The following is a 20,403-nucleotide window of genomic DNA, read 5'->3' as shown; positions in this document are numbered from 1 at the left end:
TCCTCCCAGCTTCAGCTGAGAATTAGATAGTAAAGTGCAGCAAACTGGAAAATAGAAGCAGGATATATATCCACATTCTTTCACTAACTACCTAGGAAATGTGAGTAATCCCACTGAAGGAGACAAAAAAAGAAATTCACACAAAATGCCACTTTTAAAACATGAGTGGGTGTGAGCATTACTGTCATCACCTATTCAGCAAGCATTTGAATCTCACACGTCACAAGTCCAAGTACACATCATGTGCTTACATGGAAATCCCCATCCTTGTGAAGTGTATGTTCTGTCCTAGAGCAATTATGTGACACAAACTGTTTCCCAGAAAAACAGAATTGCATATTCACAGAGGTTAATCCTGAAAGGATTTCAAAGTCTAAAGGACAGAAAAGAATACAGCAAATATGATTTCTACAGTAAGAAGCCTTACTAAAGCACTTCAGGGCTCTCCTGAGGTAATCCTTTTCAATAAGGTCACAGGGAGCCAAGTTTGTCACATTTCAGGGTAATGTTGAAAGCTGCATCTCACTCCAACCACACAGTGATTAAAGTAGCATTTGGATAATATAAAGTATGCAGATTAAAAAAGTGCCAGGCAATAGAGCTAGAACATATACATTCACAATTTTGGCTGAGGGACTAAAATGGAATCAGAGAAAGGGATAAAGCTGCTACCAGACCCAAAGAATGGTTCCAGGAAGATACATTTATGTGATACACTCCTAATGTATATCTCTATAATTTATTAAATCCATATATGGGTAAACTAAGGTGAAGAGAACCTAATATCAAAGCATTCACAGAGAGTATCTAGAGTACTACTGAAGCTCTTCCATGGTGCCAAGCCAGTACCTTTTCCAGCAGTAAATCACACCAGATGTGAAAATACTTCACATATGAACCAGAAACTTAGATTACTTAGCCTGAAAAGCAGCTCCATACACTCCAGAATCTAGGAAGAATCAGAAATAGAACACAGATTTCCTGCCAGTCCAATGCTTACTGTATGAAACCTCAATTCACAATTTCTTGCAAAAATAGGACAAGAGCTTGAAGCCAAAAGCTATTACAGCCATCACTAGCTGTAGTATAAGATTCACTAGCGTAGTATAAGAAAAAAATCATAAAGGAAGAGGCAACAGGAAAACAGACTAAAAGATTAAGAGGAGTGGGGAGAGAATCTAGTTCCTAATCACAGTGCAAAGAATATTTTCTAGTTTGACAGTTCAGTCACAGACAGTTCTACTTTGTGACAGAAAGTCAAATTTCAAGTTTTAACTACATAGCAGTAATTGTATATATCTCATTATAGTAATTTTCCTCCATTTTTGTCAGCTGGGAATCTCCCAGGTCACAGGTGCCCATCAATCTAGGGACACTGAGCAATTCTAAACCAACATGAACAGCACTGCCCTTCCTGACCCTTTCAATTCCAATTTACTGAGATATATTTTGACCTGCAAAGGTTTTGCACAAAAACCCAGGAAGCACCGTCGGCATTACAGAGATATTTGTATCAACCACTTTGCCACTGGTGAAAGTTTCATTTTAAATGATCTGCAGCTCTCTACTCCCTTCTTCTACAGCACAGCACTACTTGAAATAACCAGGAAATCTGCCAAGTGATGACAGGCACTTTTGTTTCTTCATTTACACACAAAGATGCTGGCAAGCACTCTGAGGTAGTCACAACACACCAGCTTTAGTAACTTCCTTTAGTAAATTTAGTAAATTTAACAACATTTATAAGTCCACAATCACCCAGAGATATAGAATATAAACAAAATACCTCCAAGTTCATTCTTTGCTCTACACTTTCTTTCTCCCTCTTTACCTTTTCAACTTTCTTTCAAGTCTGCTGGAGAAGACCAGTCAGTTGTGCTCCTTCACTGTGCCTGCACAGAGCAACTGCACTTCCAGCTGCACTCAGGAAGTGGCACAAACTACACAGGTAAAACCTCTTGGCAATTTCTGGGAGAGGCAATTGATGCTAATCTGAGCTAAAAGCTCATTGTATGCTGGTAAATAACTTGCAGGAGTTTCTCATCTACTTCTCAGTTTATGTCAGGATCCTTGGCTTCCAATCTTTGCTAAGCAGAGTTTCTTCATGCTGAACTTAATCACTGGGCCAGGATTCCAAGTTGGAGTCACCACGGGTAGTAGGTTTTTTTTACCTCAGTTCAAAATAGGAGAATGAGGACTGAGCAGGAACAAATGGGTTGAATGGAAAGATGTGGGCAAGTATGAGATGGAAGTTTAACTGCAGCATGCATTCAGTAGTTAATAGCAAGGCAGCTCAAAAATGGCTGCTGGTTTTGTCCAGAAACATGAATGGGGCATTGTAGTACAAAAATAAAAAAATAGCATTTTAATTCAATATTTTATTGCACACACACACACACAAAATTAATACAAAAATCTTCAAAGCAAGTGTAAACCAACACTCCTTTCACAACAGAGATTACTATAATGCTCTATTTTTTTTAAAAGGTTACAAGTTAAAAATTACACATAAAGAAATTGAGCTATCCTATGCGTTTATTCTCACTAATCATGATTTCTCTCTGGTGACTGAAATAACAGACCAGATTCTCAGTGCTACTCAATGAAGAGGCAACATGCACTAGTTGAAATATAAGGAACTATTCCATTTAAATGTAAGAGGGGAAAACCCCTTCTTTTCTTCTTTACTATGCAAGTGATCAAGTACTAAGCAGGTTGTGTAGAGAAACTGTGGAGTCTTCATCCTTGGAGATATTCAAACCCTTGTCAGTCCTGGGCAGCCTGCTTGGGTGACAAGGTTCAGAGCAGGGCAGGCTGTTTTACTAGATGATCTCCAGTGATCTTCCAACTTCTGCAGTTCTGTGGTGCCATATCTAAGTCAAGCCTATCAAATCTAGGTAACTGTTCAACTTCAACAGAGAGTGAACAAAGAGAGTAAAAGGAAACCAATCTGAAAGGCTGAGTTTATTGAGTCTGAAACTCACAAAGTAGGCAGGAATACATCAAACTGGATCCTTCCTTTTCTTCAGTCAGTGCCAGATTCTACAGGAGTTATCCTTGCTCCCTAGTAATAAACACACATTGTGAAGAAATCACTTAGGTGTATCACACAGTCTATCCATTTCTGTTAATACCTACATCAACAATGTAGGTATTAATGTAACAATTTTTTTCTCCACAACTAACAGGCAGCAAAATCTAGGGCAATATTTTTAACTGAGATATCCTGCATCTGACTGAAAAGAAGGAAACCTGATGAGAGTTCAGTACCAAATACACAAAAGGTGTGCTCCCATTTAGAAACCTTTGCCTCTTGTTCATCCACACCTCCCTTACAGCAATGCATTTTGAGAAAATGGCTTGGTGCTGGTATGTGCCCACTATATTGTAAGTCACTGTTGGTACCTGCATTTGGCCCCAGGAAAGTTTTCAGACTTTGCTGTGGCAAAATTTCAAATGTGATTCAAAAAAAAAAAAAAAGGAAAGAAAAGCAGAATATATTAGTTACCTGTAATGATTGTGTCACCTTTGTAGTTAAAAGCACAGGAGAAGATCTCATCAGCATGACCCTCTAATATCTGAAGGCAGTGTCCAGTAGCAGCATCCCAGAGCCGAGCTGTTTTATCAGAACTGGCTGTTAGTATGCAATTGCCTTTAGGGTTGAAACACACCTTTAAAAAATACAGAAATGAGTTATGTTACTTAGCTAGTCAGTATGTCTAGAGAAAGAAGCATATCAAAGTGACTGAAAAATGAAAATAGAAAGCAGCAACTCTTGCATTCAGTTTTTTAGCTAAAATCAAGGATAGTATTCCACTAGAGTCATGCTGGCAAACTTCAGTGGCTGAAAACTTTGTGTATTTACAAAGGCCTTATATACCATGACCTTACTAGAGGATCATAACTTCCAAATATCAGCCCCAAAATCAGAATTAGTAGCAAATGTAGCAGCTTTATTTAAATGTTATCATTATTCCAATGTAAAATTTATACATATTTTATAGAGTCTCACATTAAATAACAAACATCTCAGTAGTAGCAGAATCTGCACTGGAAAAAATTAATTTTATAATAAGTCTTCATATTTGTTAAACATTCACTGCCATAACTGCATGGATTTACAGATAATCAGGTACATTTTTCAAGCACTAACTGGACAATACCAGTTTATTATTTAATTCAAAATTCCTTAATTACTGAGGGCAAAGTGTCTGCTTCCCAGAAATCCAATTTCTAAGTAATAACATTCCTAAGTAGTCACATCTTCATAGAATATCTGCAGAAAGTGGTTTTTTTCCATGTGCTCCCAGAAGAGCAGATTCTCTCCACCAGCACTGAAATGATGGCAGCACTAAGGTCCTGATGGAAGCTGTCTCTAAACCACCCTCTTGGGAGAGGGATTCAGACTGTCCTCAGTGGGTCTACACTGAGTGTGAGATATTGCAGTGACTTTAGAAACTGAGGAAAGATCAATTCTTCTGAACTTATTATTCTCTCAGGAAAATTATTATACAGATATCAATAGAATGAAAGCACTTGAGTTTTTTTTCATTAAGAACCATCCTAGATTCAAAATATTAATATTTCAATGCCAAAATACATCCAAGAAAGCAGCACAAACATAGCACACTAGCTTGGAAGCAAGGGAGATTATCTATCTGAACGAATAATGAAAAGTTGTAAGCAATAAATAACAACATTTGAAAAATATGTACAATGTTGAAACAACTACATGTATTTGGAACAGAACCTTGGTGTTCAAATTGAGCCAGACAAGCAAAGCATGTGAGCACACTCCTCATGACCAAGTGATTCTTGAAACAGACTTTGTATTTCCAAATCCTTTATGCACTTTTGAAAATGAGATTCTCCATGTATTTTTCTGCAGAAATATGGTTTTTTTCTGTTCCATTGCATAATTCAGATGTGCAGAGAAATGACAAAGTGTAAAGAGGAGCACACCAGGTAGAAGCAAGGAATAAGGGTGATGGTAAAAGCCTTACAGGCAACAGCCTTAAGATGTCAACAAGAGATTAAAAGCTTGATGCTTGTTCTGTCAGAGACTGTAGGACTCCAATGGCAGAATAACACAGGCACGCTTTAGGACAGGTCAGACAGGAGCTCTGTTAACACTCAGAGAGCATCTCCCTCTCTGCTCCCCTATTCTTTACCAAGTGGGTGTGCAGACCCAACTGATAAACTGCTTCAGGAAAAGGAAAGAGCTAAGGAAATCCAGTCATTGCAATGGCAACAAAGCCAGGTGTCCATCCATTGGAGGGATGGACATAAGTAGCTGCCACCATTCTAAAGGATCAAATGGTAATCACATGACAGCACAGGAAGGCAGCTCAGTACACCCAGTATTGTCTTACCTCAGAAGTGAAGAATTGGTAAACAATCACTGTCTGATGGCTTTTAGCCAAAAGGAATATTCTTTTAGTACAGACAACTTCTTAGCCAGACCTGTCAATCTTAAATATTAAAGAATGTGGTGGTATAATGATAAACAGTATTCCTGCATCATGGAATAACTGGTGCATTGGATGTCACACATACTCAAATTACAAAAGGTGCAAACCACACACAACTTACCTTTGAAATTTCATCTTCATGCCCTTCTAGCTTTGCAATGCACTGTTTAGTTCCTGCATTGTAGACTCTAGCTGACCCTGTTGCAGTAGGAGCCATATGTGATTGTTATGATTAAACATCCATTTCAGCAAGAACATCTCAATAAGGTCAGAAGGAACTCATCCTCAGGTTTAATGTTGGAAGGTTTAATGTTGGAAGAAATAGAAGGCAAAATTCACAGGGTTTCCTCCAAGGGTAAAGTTTGTTAAAAAGAATCTGTAATCTGATTGGAAAAGATTGACTTCCTTTCCTGAGCAGAAATTAATTCTCCTGGAAAAATCCTAAAATATGAATACAAAGGTCCACACAGAACACAGCTTACTGAAGCCTGTTATTTCAGAATGCATGTACAATATATTTAGAAAGCTTTCATTATATTTCAGATATTCATTTTATTTAATAATCTATTCATTATATTTAATAAGATATTGATTAAATATCAGGAAGCTTTTTACACTGTCTTTTGTCATAATGTAGCAAGTACAGGAGAACAGATCCAATTAGTCCTTCCCATCCAGTCTGGTATCCTGTTTCTGGAACTGTATATCTAAAACTAATACAGTATTGTCATTTTGCAGTATAATATAAATGACTGAGCAGGTGAATACAGAAAAGTATTTATTGTGATTCCTAGACAAATAATAAACATGAAAAACTTCTGCATACCAATAAGAAAACAAAACTGATTTTTTCACTGCCTCTTTATTGTGTATTCTCTTGCTGTGCATTAGAAAAGTCTGCTAGCAAATCCACCAGTAAAATTCAAACCACACTTTTCATTTAAGCCTAAGTCTGAGCCACTAAATCAATCCCCTCAAAAGCTATTTACACACACATTTAAAATGTATTTTCAGCCACAAGTGAAATATTTCCTTCCAAGTTTGAAGTTAAAGGGGAAAGACACATTGAACTGATTGAAGTATGAAAGTAAGAACTCTGTCACTGGAGAAAACTTTTAGTTTAATGCCCTATTTTTGTAATGCAACAAACACTGCTTGATCTATAGTTTTGAATCAAGTCCTCCTCTTCACCAAGCTACATTCAAAGCAGAGCCAAAGGGAAAGGACAATGGTGTTTGATGTTGCAGCTCCCCCAGCAGTGGCAGGCCCCTCACTCACCATCGGCAGAGGCGGTTGCAATGCGCTGTCCGGCGTAGTCAAAGCACACATCCAGCACCTCCCTGCTGTGCCCCGCCAGCGTCGCTATGTGAGTCCCTGTCTCAGCATTCCACAGCTGCACACACAAACAGGGGCACTGGATTGCTTCTTTGGACTCATTTACTTTATAGACATCTAGTTGATTGATAAAGCAACTTGTAGAGGCCCTTTCTGATGTTTGACATGTAATAACATGAAAGCTGAATACAAATCAATAATGAGTCACTCTTTAGCTAGTTTAATGAAGTCCTATACATTTTTTTAGTTCAATGTATTGATTATACAAGACTTAACTAGACTTTGCTGAAAGGAGTAAGATTATAGGTTTTATATTTAGTTGTAAACTCTCTAATTCATTGTATGTACTACTTTAAAATAATGCTCCTCAATTTAAAAAAAATGTACATTTTATATGTCAAGTAGCTGTATTCACTACCTACTCAAGCAGCTTACCATGCATGTTTTGTCCATTGATCCAGTGACAATGAGAGAACAGTCCCAGTTGAACTGGGCACTGCTAATCTCTCCTCGGTGGCCTATTAAAGAATGTAGCAACCTACAAAAAAAAATAAAAATAATCACAGTGTGTATTTTTATATACACATATAAATTTTAAGTTCAGAAAATTGTATAGTTAAGGCGTCAAGTCTTTACCATTAAAGCAATTAAATGGAGTGGCGCAGCTCATCTAGGATTCTTGTACTACATCAATTCCATTTTCTATCTTTGGCAAAAAGAGGCAGTAAGGAATAAAATCAGTCATTCCACCTTCTCTTTCAAACATATTTTAGTGAATGTATTTCCAGTGAAAACATGATGATTTTTAGTACCAGTGAGAGACTTCTTGTATTCATCTACATGCTAAGCATATACGGCAAGATTTTCCACATTACTCTCCCATTATCCTACTTCAATGAACTGTAAACAGTACATCTTTAAAACTCCATATAATCTAAACCTTTTATAAAATCCACTGAAGATCAAATGGAAGTTAATCAGGTACTTAATGTGAGCATGTTCCCAAATAACAGGCAAATGACAGCCCAGCTGAAATATGATTTCTAATCCTCATAAATCCTGTTTCTTGCTGCACAAGACTGGCAATACAAGTCCCATTAAATTCTTCAGCTTTATCTGAGTAGAGAGGTTACAATTAGCCAATACTGCTTCCTATTAATTGATGGCCTATAAGGCAACAAAGCTTAAAAAAGATTAATTGAGATATACATGTATTAAAGGATTAGCAAATTGAGTTATTATCCAAATGCTAATATCACTGCATCATTAATAGAAGCAGACTGTAAATAACAGATAAACTAATAACTAGAAAAACAACAAAATGAGTTTGAGTGACTGAAATGTTTTTATTCATTCCACAAGATATATATACGGGTAAATAAATTATTATATGTGCTTAATGAACAGCAAAGAAAGTTTCCTGAGCATTTGAATTTGCTATTTGTTTATAATAACAGAAACTTGATTACATTCTTAGCATTTTACAGAATTGCTCCTTTTACTTCCTAGCACTGTGATGTCTACACTGTTGCAATAGTGTAGATCCTTTTACAGTAAAACCAAAAATCAACAAGCAGATAACAGATGAAAGCTTAATTTTATGAACATATTATTTGGCTATCAAGACTGCTGTTACTGTAATACCTAATGCCCAAAATACCTAGTAATACCTAGAAACACGTTTTAATTTAAAAGCTGAAACTTAAACTTCCAATTCTCAAAAAGGCAGTGTGAGCTTCAAGCTTTGACATAAAAATCTGATCAATAAACAGAATAAATAACAATGTGGAGAACATATCACAGAAACCATTATCAGATACACAGAAATAACACAGAAGAGAGGCTTGTGAAGCGCCATAAAAGAAATTTCATTAATTTAATTTGTTCTGGAATCATGCAAAGTAAAGTTATATTTATTAGTGCTTTAGTACCTGCCAGTGCCAACATCCCATACTGCTACTGTATGGTCAAAGGAGCCAGTGATGATCCTGTCTCCAGTGGTATTGAAAGACAGAGCAATAATTTCTGCTGAGTGCCCCTGAGAGAATTTTTAAAAAGGAGTATGAGAATACAAATTGTTACTTTTCCATTAATATAGTTTAATATGTAGTCTTTTTTCAGCAGCATAATCCTTCCATAACTCATCACTATTTTATTTACTGTCTTGTCCAGTATATCACAATTTTGACAGAATGATCTACCCAGCTGTGGAATAGTCAATATCCCAACAACTGCAGAAACTCAGACACACCACTTAAGCAGGAAGCTTATTCACTACACATGACTTAGGATTTATGGGTGAGAAATGCATTGAAGCAGCAGAGGCCAATCTGACCCTGGAGAATGCCAGCAAGCCATGCAGAGCAAAGAGAGATGACAATCTAGAGGTAACTGGATGGCTGTCCTCTGCTCTTGCTTACCTCCTCCTTACAGAGGAGGTCACAACTGACAGCAGAGCAGTAGGTTTTAACAAGTGATGGAAGGGATTCTAATCTATAGCAGTAATGTCACTGCAGTGAGAAAATCTGTCTTTTGATGAATAGGACTCATAAAATACCACAGCTTTCTTGTTCCCTTCAAGTTTTCTTATTCTGTTTTGTAACTGCAGTCACTATGGGATCACCTGGTAAAAGAAACTGCAAGGTTTAAAACAGTTGTAATGGTTACAGTTATTTATCTCGGAAAACTAAGACAGCAAGGAACACCTCTAAAAACATAAGGAATGCAAACATACATTTAAAGTGGCTACTTCTTCTCCTTTCTCTACATCCCATAATTTGGCAGTGGTATCCATGCTTCCAGTTGCCAGCAGTGTGCTCTGAGGATTAAATGATAAACATACCTGTAGCGAGAAACATTAGATAGAAAAAGTTTGAAGAAGTCCATCTATATATATTTTCTAAAAAAAAATAAAACAAGGGTCAGGAATAATATTTTTAAATAAGATAAAGGTCTGATAATATTTTATGGCATACAGAAAACTTGCAGAATTCTTTCAACAGCTCACTAGAACAGCAACATATCCTTACCACGTAACTCTGGATAAGTACTCAAACCAAGTGGACTCCTTGCAAGCGTATGCTTTGTTTTTCCTTTATTTCAAAATTCTCTGAAATCCTCCAATTACTGTCTAGTTTGACTCTCCACTCTAGAACTATCATCTGGTAGGTTTTCTCTGTTACTTGATGAGATTGGGGCAAAGATCACCCTAACAGTTCTGTGTACCCACAAACACACTCAGTGCACTCTTACCCTATCAGGTGTCATTATCAATGGCATTTGCCAAGGGCATCACCACAACATCATATTTAAGAAAAACAAGAACAAAAGCTCGACTACTTCAATTCATTTTTCACATTAAAAAATCATGTAGTCATCCTCCCATACTCTGTAATTATTCATTGTCATTGCTCTGCAAATAAAGAATAGCAGGTGCCATGAAAAAAGGAAAACAGTAGCTCAGTTTTTTCATCCTGAGTAACCATGGGCATGCCCTTGCCAGCAATGTATCAGATGCAATAATGGGCTTTCAGAACAGGTCTGATTCAGAGAAACACATTTCCTGCTGGCAATTATCTTCTTCTAATTACTTGTCAGCACAACTCATAACACTCTGGGTCTAATCTAACCCCTAAGAAGTCAGAAAAAATTGAGAGGCCTTTAAACATTTACCTGATTGATTTGTGGAAGCAAAATCACTGCAGCCTTTCTCAAAAAGCAAACATTCTCCATTTTAAGGGCTAACTCAGAGTATCCAGAGAATCAAAAACACACCAAAACAAAACCCAAATTCCAATATGGTAAACCACCATTTTCTTGCTCTAATTAAGGACCTCAATCTATAATTAAATTCAAATTATTTTTTTTCAGAAACAATTTTCAGCAATATTTCATTCAACAGTGATTGTATAGCTATTTTTAAAAATCATTAAAAAACCTCATTCATCATTGAAATTCAGAGTTTTAGTGTCTTTGCCCTGATCTTTTAAACTGAAATTTGTGCATTGAGGTCCTTGCTGTTGCTGGTAGGGGTCCTAGTGCATGGGAGAGAAAACCAAGCATTTTTAAGCTTAAACTGTTTTAATTTCATAGATCTTTGACATTTCAGCATCCCACATATTCCCAGTTAACACACTTTACATCTCAGAAATTCATTCCTCTACAGTTCTGTACACGAAGTACAGATCTCTGTGTGAAAGACAACAACACAAGCAGTGATGTTCTTGTGTATTTAGTTCTGCAAATATGAGAGGCAATGCAAGATAGCTAGAAAAATATGTGATATGTAATCAAACAAAAAATATGTACAATAAACTGAAAATTCCAGTTGCTATGGTATTTTTCAATGTTTTCATGTTTAGCAAACAAGGGAAATTGGAACAAAGTAAAAATAAAAATATAATTTCAAAATGTGAATGAGGGTTTATTCTATCTCAAGAACAGATATCTTCCCCTGTAGTGCAGAAATGTTAACAAGACCAGAATGTATGAATAGATGTGCCACAATAACTGTGCCTTCCAGTGGGAGCTCACAGAGAGCTGGAACTCACACTCATCAACAATGGTGTGAGGAAACATAAGGGAATAAGAAACATCCATCACTACTCACTATTTCTGCACTATGTCCTCTGAAGGTATGGTAACATTTTCCTGTTTCTGTACTCCACAGTTTGCAGGTTTTATCAAAAGATCCAGTGGCAATCTTGTCACTAAATGGGGAAAAAAAAAAAAAATCCTATAATTTTTATGTAGAAAATTCCTCTGACTCCAGATACAGCAGAATCCAGAAATTCAGCCTTGGAAGCTCCCATGTACTTTGGTAGCTGCTGCCACACTACAAGATCCTGCAGCAGGATTTCACATACACAAGTTACAGTAAGGCAAAAAAACTAGCAGACACAGTGAGTTTCTAGGAGAGCTACTGTGCCTATCTATTAGCAGAGGAGTGTTCATAACTGATGACTGACCTACTTTAGGGATGATGTTGTGCTGCACTTACAGATTTATTAAGAAGTTATATCATTTCATCAAATAACATCTGTTTATCAACAATTAGAAATGCAGATCACCCAAATTTCAGAAGTTGAACTCTACTCCCACTGAAGCCAGTTAAAGTGTTGTGACCATCTGCAGTTAGAGCAAGATTAAAGTGAAGACTCCAGAAAATGCACCAAGGGGCACAACCTAAAGATTGGCAGAAAAAAAGGCGTTTTTCATCAATTTTTAATATAAAAGTAGTTCCAACATCTCATCAGGTTTTGTCTTGCTGTATGTTGCTTCTCCACTTTTATGTTACAGTCTAGTTATTGATCTTTGCACAGGTTTTTGTTGTTAGTTTCACCAAGTTATATAAATGAACTTCATTAATTTCTAAAGTAAAGAATACTATCAGAATATAAGACATTGACACAGCAGGGTCCTTTTCATATAGAAGAAAGAAATGAAGTTTCAAATTGCGTAACAACAAATCTTTTAGCATTTATTTCCTGATATTAGGTGAATTCCCTTCTCCTAACAGGTGGCAATTCCAACCTAGGGCAAACAATTACTGGAGAAAACAAAAGGTGGAAAAATTAATATCTGATGTTCACACAGCAGCACCTTGTGGATTTTACAAAAAATTACTCAAAAGCTGTGACATTTCTAAATCATGTCCTAAATAATACTGAATTTGTAATGGCAAATGGAGAAATTGACTTCTTTCTCCTTAACTGAAGCAACACAGATTGTTTAAAGTACTTATATCTCACATCACATACAACTACATGGAGGCAGAAGAGAATGATTAACATTCAGAACACAGTCTGGTCATGTAGATATTACTGAAATAAACTGTGTTTCAATATACTCAACTGACTCATATTTTTTCCAAGACTGAATACCAATTAAATTTTTGGTTATAATTTCTATATTTCATTTTTAAAAATGATAACAGAAAACATGTTTGAATAGATCTCTTGTACAAATAATGACAGTGTTATCCTACAGTGATTAGCTATAGCTGAACTCTACAAAATCAGAAGCTGAAGTCTTTCAATTTGAAATAGTCTATTCTTTGTTATAGTATTTGCAAGATAACAGTGCTAGCAATTATGAAGAATCTCAGAACAAATTTATTTACCCGTAGGGGTTATTGAAAGCTATTGCATAGACAACGTTTCTGTGTCCCTCCAGCGAGTGCAACTCTTCTCCCGATGCTGTATCCCACAGTTTGCAGGTTCTATCATAGCTTCCAGTAATAAAGCTAAAGCAAAGAGAAATTAATTTCTCAGTACAGCAAAGATCTTAGTGGTCTCAATGCACAGCCAAATTATTTCCACAGATTTTGGTTAGCACTGTCTCAGACCCTAAATCTCCTCTCTTTCAAAAATACAGATTTATTACCATAAAGGTTCATTTTCTTCTTTCTTTTTAACATCTTATTCACAAAAACACCTTTTTTCTAATCTTTAATGTATTTCAACTACAAAGCATGCTGCTGCTTTCAAGATACAAAGGAAAAAATGATAAGAGATGCATCCACAATGAAATCAATTAACATGTAAGCTACACTTTCACAACAGTGAAATTCTCAAATGAGTTTATGTCAGACTCATTTAGTTTTCAGCAATATTTAGCTTATTGCCATAAAGGTGGTTCTTTCTGTAATATGGTAATTGTCAACAGACTATGGCTGTGGAAGAAAAAAACTACAAAAATTGAATCTCACCTGCTACTTTTTTATATCTCCTATTGGTTCTCCCAGAGGCCTGAAATATAATCCCCAACTATGCCTGAAGCTGCTTATAAGCAGCAGAGCTGAATTCTTTTTGCGGTAAGAGTACTGAAGTTTTGTTACCATTTAATTTACAAGTACAAAACTTCAATTAATGTTTATGTACTCTGACTTTGAAAGCAACTTACCGGGAACCAGATTTGTTAAATGCGACATTAGTCAGAGGCAATATGTGTGTTCTAAGCACCTGAAATAGAAGCGGGGCAGTGAGAGGAAAAACATTTGATGCGAACAAAATAAACAAAGTTGCTCAAAATATTCAACAGATTAATTTTTTTCTCCTCCTCCTGTTAGAGGAGAAGAAATCCCTCATTAATCCTATCACTGAAGATGACTGAAGATGTTATCTATTACTGATTTCAATTTTATACTTTATTTCAGTGAACTGGTTTTTTTCCCAGGTTTGCATTTTCTTCACCCTCTCCAAGACCAGCAAAGGAACCTTAGACCAGAGCTGAATGGGAAAAACAAAAGAGGAGACCATGACTGTAAGATCACTGATGAAAGAAATCACAACTAATATTAAGCCTTAGCCAGTGAATCAAGAAATCCTGTTAAATTCGAGATTTTTAGGGTATGGGATGCTTCCAGTTGGTATGTGACTTTGTTATACAAAACAGGAAAAAGATATATAAGCTACAGCTCTGTCCTATGAGATCAAGACAAGGTATGAACCACAACAAAGATATTCAGATTTAAGACAAAATTCCAAGACAGAATTTCAACTTTAAAGTCTGCATGTATTGTGTAGGTTGTGGAGGGCACTGCTTTCTAATACTGCTTTAATCAGACAGTATAGGATCATTCATGTGAATGAGCCCACAGCCATAATAACACATACTAAGGTCTATTAAACAGAGGTGAAAATAGTTTCAGATTCTGCAGTGGAAGTCACCATGCCATGATGCTTTAAAAAGAACCAAAAAAATATGATCTGGTTGGTGTTTGAATAAACTGGCTGCTGTAAAACATGGTTTGCACTCAATTTTCACCTATTACAAGCTGCCCTCCCCTCAAGCATAATAAAATCATAAACTGGGAAATCACAGCAATTGCTGACAGTCAGTAAAGGGATGTTAAAAATACCCCAGTGGTTCACTCGGCCTTTTCCGTAGTGAAAGAATGAAGAAGAAACTGTGTATAAACAGTGAGATTTAATTACTAATATATTACCAGAGCTTCAACTTCTTTTTCTTATCTCAAGTTTTCCAAGCTGCCTGTTTCCAAAAGAGAAATGAGAAAGGCTCACTGATCTTCTAATCAGAAGAGTAGGGACTCATCAAAATGGAAATAACAATTGTTAAGTGAAGGACTGAGAGGGAGAGAAACAGAAAATGTATTTTATGCTACAGAAACAGCTATTTCTGCTCTCTAGAGAAAGCACACGAGTTGTACTTTTGGCTACAGGAGTGGGAATGAGCAACCAAGATGTGGAAATGACAAAAATATTTTTTGAATAGTTTTTGAATGTTTTTTAAAAAGAGCCACAATATCCATCTGCATATGAGAATCAATAATTATGGAAATTTATGGAAATCTCACCCATAACATTTTTAGTACTACATGCAGGCAGCTCTGAACAACAAAGGTATTTTGAAATTATGAAAAAAGGGAGGAAATTGAGATGGGTTTTTATGTAATTTCAGATTATGAGACTAATTCTGTTCCTCCAATGCCCAGTGCTGCAGTTGCTTCATCCACAGAACTCTGAGCCAGCAAGAATTGCCTGTGCAAATGATACAATAACCAAACCCTAAGGCAATATTAGAATAAATATACCTCTCTTCTGTGAAATCTGCTACAGCTGTACCTAAGACAAAAATCTGCAAATCACCACTACCATGGAATAGTTTAGAACCTGAGAAATTGCTATAAAAGCTCATTTCTCTGCAGGGTGCCTAACATACCACTATCACCACAATTACTGGAAATAACAAAAATATGAGTTTTTACACTTCAGATTATGCCCCAGTGCAACAGGAATAAAAACTGTTCATTTCCAAACAATGCACACACTGAACATTTTTTTGAGGGAAAAGAAAAAAAAATCTCACTCCCACCCATCTCTTATATTTTATTAATACCTCAGAAGGACCTGGTACTCGTGTTTCATTTAGAAGCCTTAAATGAAACTGAAACATCAAAAAAGTTCTTCTCACACACTTCTAACCACTCTTGAGTGAAGGAAATAAACCAGCACTGATTGGATTTGACTGCTTCTATTATTTCCAAATATAGAAGCTCAGACACAGCACTACACTCAACAATGAACAAATACATTATTTACACTCAAGTTTGAACAAGTATTTGAAGATTTGTCAGTCTCTGTGATGAGCAAACAATTTTTAAAGCTTTTGAAAAGCACAGCATTATCTCAGTTGAGAGCATAACTTGGAAGAGAAACTTTTTAAATTTAAGATGTCTTGCTAGATAGCTCTGTTTTCAAGGTTAAATATATCCTTCTTTACAGAATTCACCTAGATGAATATTGTTGTTCAAAAGAGCCAAAGTGATACTAGAAATATGTAATTGGTTTTTTAGCCGAACAAACCAACACAAAACTTTTTCTCTTTTCATTTAAAGTAACAATAAGCACCATAGCACTGACCAACATTGCTTAACAGCTACACATTGCCATCTGCTGTCACAATAAAGATACAACGTTTAACGATGTCAGATTGTAGCATGCCATATCTGGAAGAAAGTTTCATTTCCACAATTAAAAACAATTAAATCTATTCTTGTCTGACAGACTCAGTCCTGGAATGGAGTTCTGAAAGGTCTCTGTAATCATTGTTCTTTAATATCCTACTTGTTTGAAATAATATTTCAAGTGCTGTCTGTAAGCCGAAGCTCAGTTTATCAATATTAAAAGATAATAGTAATGACAGAAAGTAATGAAAACCAGGATTTGTAATGACAACTGCATGTAGCATAAAACCCCATAAAATAATAGCATAAATCCCACAAATTTCACAAAATGAAGAACAAGTAGACACATGTATGAAAATAGTTTGGTCCTTTCCCAATAGCTAATTTACTTCAGGTCTATTTACAGGTTTTGTTTAAATGTAACTATGGGTGTTGCACAAACTCTTATTCGACAAAAAGATTGATTTCTCTCCATCCAAAACACACCCTAGTGCATAAGCCTGTTTAAACAATGTCTAGGACAGTTATACCTCAGCCTTTTTGGGGGAATTCCTGACCAGGCCAGATTCAGTTGCTCTAAAAGTGCAGAGAGGACTGAAAAGTGCCAAGAAATCAGTCATAGAACACAATATACAGCATATAAACATACTCAGAGTATCACAACTTAAACCCCCTCCAATGCCCAAAATTATTTTAAAGACTCCTCTGACCTTAAAAAGGGAGAATCTGTGATTCTGTTCTTCCCCTAGCTTCTCCTGCAATCTTTGTACTAGATGTATGACATGTTCCAAACAGGAATCTGTGATGAGAGGTTCTCTTTTTTGGATTTCTTCTACTAAGGCTGTAACATCTGTCCTAATTATGAGAAAAGAATGAAAACAAACTCAATACCCCAAACACAAACCCACCACATTCTATTCTCTGGCACTAATTATGAATTTAAACCCAAGAATATTATTTATTTGGAGAGAAACTGAGGTAAGCAATTAAATGTCATCCATTTATCTCTTTCAATAAAGGCCTACAGAAATAAGGATAAATCTTTCTTGTTTTTTATACCTCCTTTCCTCTCTTACTGAAGTTGTACAGTAAAAACTTTTAAAAACTGTAGCTTGGCAAGAAATTTATCTTTTCAAACTACTTCCATGGAGGATCAGGCACGGAAGACATGTGTCCCAAACTGTCAGTTTAAATACCTGAATTAAACTGGAATTTCATACATTCCAAACAAATTGCCAATGAAGTAGTAACAAGATAAATTAAATCTTAAATAAATCTTAAATTTATCTCGGTCTGTGCCTTCAGAAATCTATGTCTGTTTCCACACCTCTTAGTTGTGACAGTAACTACTCTGTGGTCCAGTCTACTGATGTCCCTGGAGCCCCCAGTGAGGGGGCCACAGCTGGTCTGGGGAACTGGATCATCTTTCCACATCAACAGGTAACTACTGATTTCTGGCTTTCTGTGAGAAACTAGGAGTTGACAATACCCAGCAGTCAAATCACAACACACTCTTAAAATCAGTTTAGCAAGAAAGCCAAGCATTTCTGTTACTATGGGAATTATTCAAGTCTAAAGGGGATTTTCTAGGTCAGTCTTCTAAAAGGGCGCCACTACATTCTGTAAGTATCCTGTCAGTGTTTATACTCATATTCAGTAACACCAGACAATTTACTTCTTTCACAAAGAGACTTGACAAGTTTTACCCACAGCACTATACTGGACAGCCACAGGTAGACAAAACCTAATAATTTTTAAATTTGGATTTTTCATCCTGCATATCCAGCTGACACTGTACTGACTTGGGCTTACATGCAAGGCCTCTTCCATATCAGTGCTGGTATTAAGACAATCATATTACTTCATGTCTTTCTGCTTAATAAGCTCCATGGATTTGGGCAACTTTATTTAATGGTGGCATTTTGTTATTTTTCTGAAGCCCTTCCTACCAGAGCTGTCTGAGTAGAGTACATAGGCTCTACATAATAGCTGGTCTCAATTATGTCTAATACAGTTAAACAGAACTGTACATGAACATGCTATAAAAAGGTAGAGAGTGCTGTTTTCTGAAGTAATATCATACTTACTCAGGTCTAAGATCAAGAAGATCTATTGATCTGGTCTTTGACTCACCACCTTCCACATATTCAAAAAAAATTCCTTTAAAAACAAGTGATAAACAGGTCATAATTAGACTTCTGGGGTTTTATAACATGTGCTGTAGACAGCAACACTTCCACTTTTATAGCTCCACTGACTTCAGGAGACCCAATTCCAGTTCTTGGAACTGGAAGGAGGTTAGCTGTTCTCACTGAGATTAACCATTGTCATGAGCAAGTCTGATATGCTTATATAAAAAAAAAATATATATTAAACAATATTATTTCTGAGTTTTTTCTATTCTGGAAATGAACAAGCTCTTTTTCCCAACAACTTTTTGCATCATTTCATCGACATTAATTTCAAAGAACAATTTCAACTGTCCTGAAGATGTTGCAGTTTGGTGTTCCAGGAAGCCTGGAAAACATGTTTTACAAAAGCCATTATATTTATTCCAGTGCTCACAAAGGCTGGAGTGCAGTAATGTATCAAAAATCTTGACACACTTTACATTTCCAGGTGTGCTCTGGCATCTCTGCGGCTTCCACTGCGCTGGAGTGTTAAAATATTTAATCACATGGCTTCCTGTTTTGAAACAGCTGATAAAGGGCTCAGCTGCTCCTTGATTTTCTGTAGGAAAGGATAATTCTGACAAACTTTTGTGTCATTCTGCATTTATGAAGTTCATAGGAAAAGTATTTAATTTGAAAGGAAGATACTATTTTCTAATACACTTCCAGAGCTAGCCATCTCCAGTTTGTTTCACCTCTGAAATTTCATTGAGTCACCTGAGGACAGGATACACCATGACAGTCTGGCAGCATTGCTTTTCAAAGCATGGCTCCACTGAGAAAACTCATAAATCAAGGACAAAAAATAAGAATTAGTATCAGCTAGGTTGGAAAAGGCCTCTGAGATCATTAAGGCCAACACTGCCTTGTCAACCAAAGCCTGGCACTGAGTGCCAGTCCTTAAACGCGTCAGTGATGGTGACTCCACCACCTCCCCGGGCAGCCCTTTCCAGCGTCTGATCGCTGTTTCTGTGAAGAATTTATTCTCAATATCCAATCGAAACGTCCCCTGGCACAGCTAAAGACCATGTCCTCTCCTCTTCTCACTGGCTGCCTGGCAGAAGAGACCGACCTTCGCCTGTCTCCTACCTCTTTTCAAGTAGCGGTAAAGAGTGGCAAGCTTTTTTGCTAAACAGCCATTTTAAAACTTTTTTTTTTAGTGTCAGCTACAGTCACTGCTGACTTTCTAAACTCCTTACTGTGACGCGAGTAAGACTGCCTTGACTTTGCCGTAAGTCATTAATTACAGGCGCGACGGGCGATGAGCCGCTTCCAGCTGCAGCCTCTCACGCAGGCACCGGGACAGACACCGGCACCTCCGCTCCAGCCGGCTGCAGGTGCGCCATGGGCCGGGCCGTGCCCGGTCCCTGCGGGGCTGAGGGGACCCGCCGTCACGGGCGGCCCGCACACCCCGCACGGCCCCGCCGCACGCCCCACACCCCCAGGCCCCCCGCGCGCGGCCCCAGCCCCGGCAGAGCCGCCGGCAGCACCCGGAGCGCTCCGGGCGTCCCGCTCCGCACCCGGCGGGAAGTAGCGCAGCAGCAGCCGCCTCAGCGCCATCGCCGCCACCGCCGCCCGGCCCCGCGCGTCCTCCCGCAGCCATGGCAACGGCCCGGGGGCGCATGCGCGGCTCCGGCCGCGGGGCTGAGGCTGCCGCGCCCGCCATGGCTGCACGGCCGGGCCGCCCCGGGGCTGGCGCTGCGGCATCCGCACAGAGCTGAGGGGCTGCTGGGGGCTGCGCCACTCAGGGGAAAGGAGCGGATCTGGATAGGGGCACTAAAAATGTATATAAAAATCGGAGTGCCAAAGAGCCGATCGTAACGGCGCAGCAAATGTATGAAAGCTCTTTGGAAAGTGAGTAGTTACTAAGGAAAGAGGGCAAATGTTAATTCAATTTCAAAAAAGAGAAAAACCTAATCGGTGTAACTTTTAAGAAGAGATACTCAGAAGAAGTAATTTTTTAGAAGAGATACTCAGGAGTGAAGTGCAACTCTGGAAA

General features: G+C 37.6%; 1 protein-coding gene across 3 annotated transcripts; it reads right to left on the bottom strand.

Annotated features, from left to right (window-relative positions):
• Positions 1-2,363: 2,363 nt before the first annotated feature.
• On the bottom strand, positions 2,364-20,031 carry DAW1 (dynein assembly factor with WD repeats 1). 3 transcript variants are annotated; one of them, XM_086844900.1, is made up of 14 exons: positions 19,925-19,974; positions 18,321-18,393; positions 17,561-17,705; positions 16,944-17,088; positions 13,710-13,768; positions 12,928-13,050; positions 11,416-11,515; positions 9,541-9,648; positions 8,738-8,844; positions 7,242-7,344; positions 6,750-6,864; positions 5,593-5,669; positions 3,509-3,671; positions 2,364-3,064 (listed from the first exon to the last, which is right to left on the bottom strand). In XM_086844900.1, the coding sequence occupies exons 3-14, from the start codon at positions 17,665-17,667 to the stop codon at positions 3,030-3,032; spliced, it is 1,242 nt and encodes a 413-aa protein (XP_086701026.1). In that variant the 5' UTR covers positions 17,668-17,705; positions 18,321-18,393; positions 19,925-19,974; the 3' UTR covers positions 2,364-3,029. The 3 variants fall into 3 exon arrangements, with proteins under 3 accessions (XP_086701026.1, XP_086701025.1, XP_086701024.1); XM_086844899.1 differs by lacking the exon at positions 19,925-19,974 and adding an exon at positions 19,604-19,845; XM_086844898.1 differs by lacking the exon at positions 17,561-17,705 and having other exon boundaries at positions 19,925-20,031.
• Positions 20,032-20,403: the final 372 nt, after the last annotated feature.

The sequence above is a fragment of the Cyanistes caeruleus genome, chromosome 10 (assembly GCF_971803275.1).
Source record: "Cyanistes caeruleus chromosome 10, bCyaCae1.hap1.1, whole genome shotgun sequence".
In the NCBI taxonomy this organism is placed as follows: Eukaryota; Metazoa; Chordata; class Aves; order Passeriformes; family Paridae; genus Cyanistes; species Cyanistes caeruleus.
The sequence above is the reverse complement of the archived record's forward strand: the minus strand, read 5'-3'. Positions and strand labels throughout refer to the sequence as shown.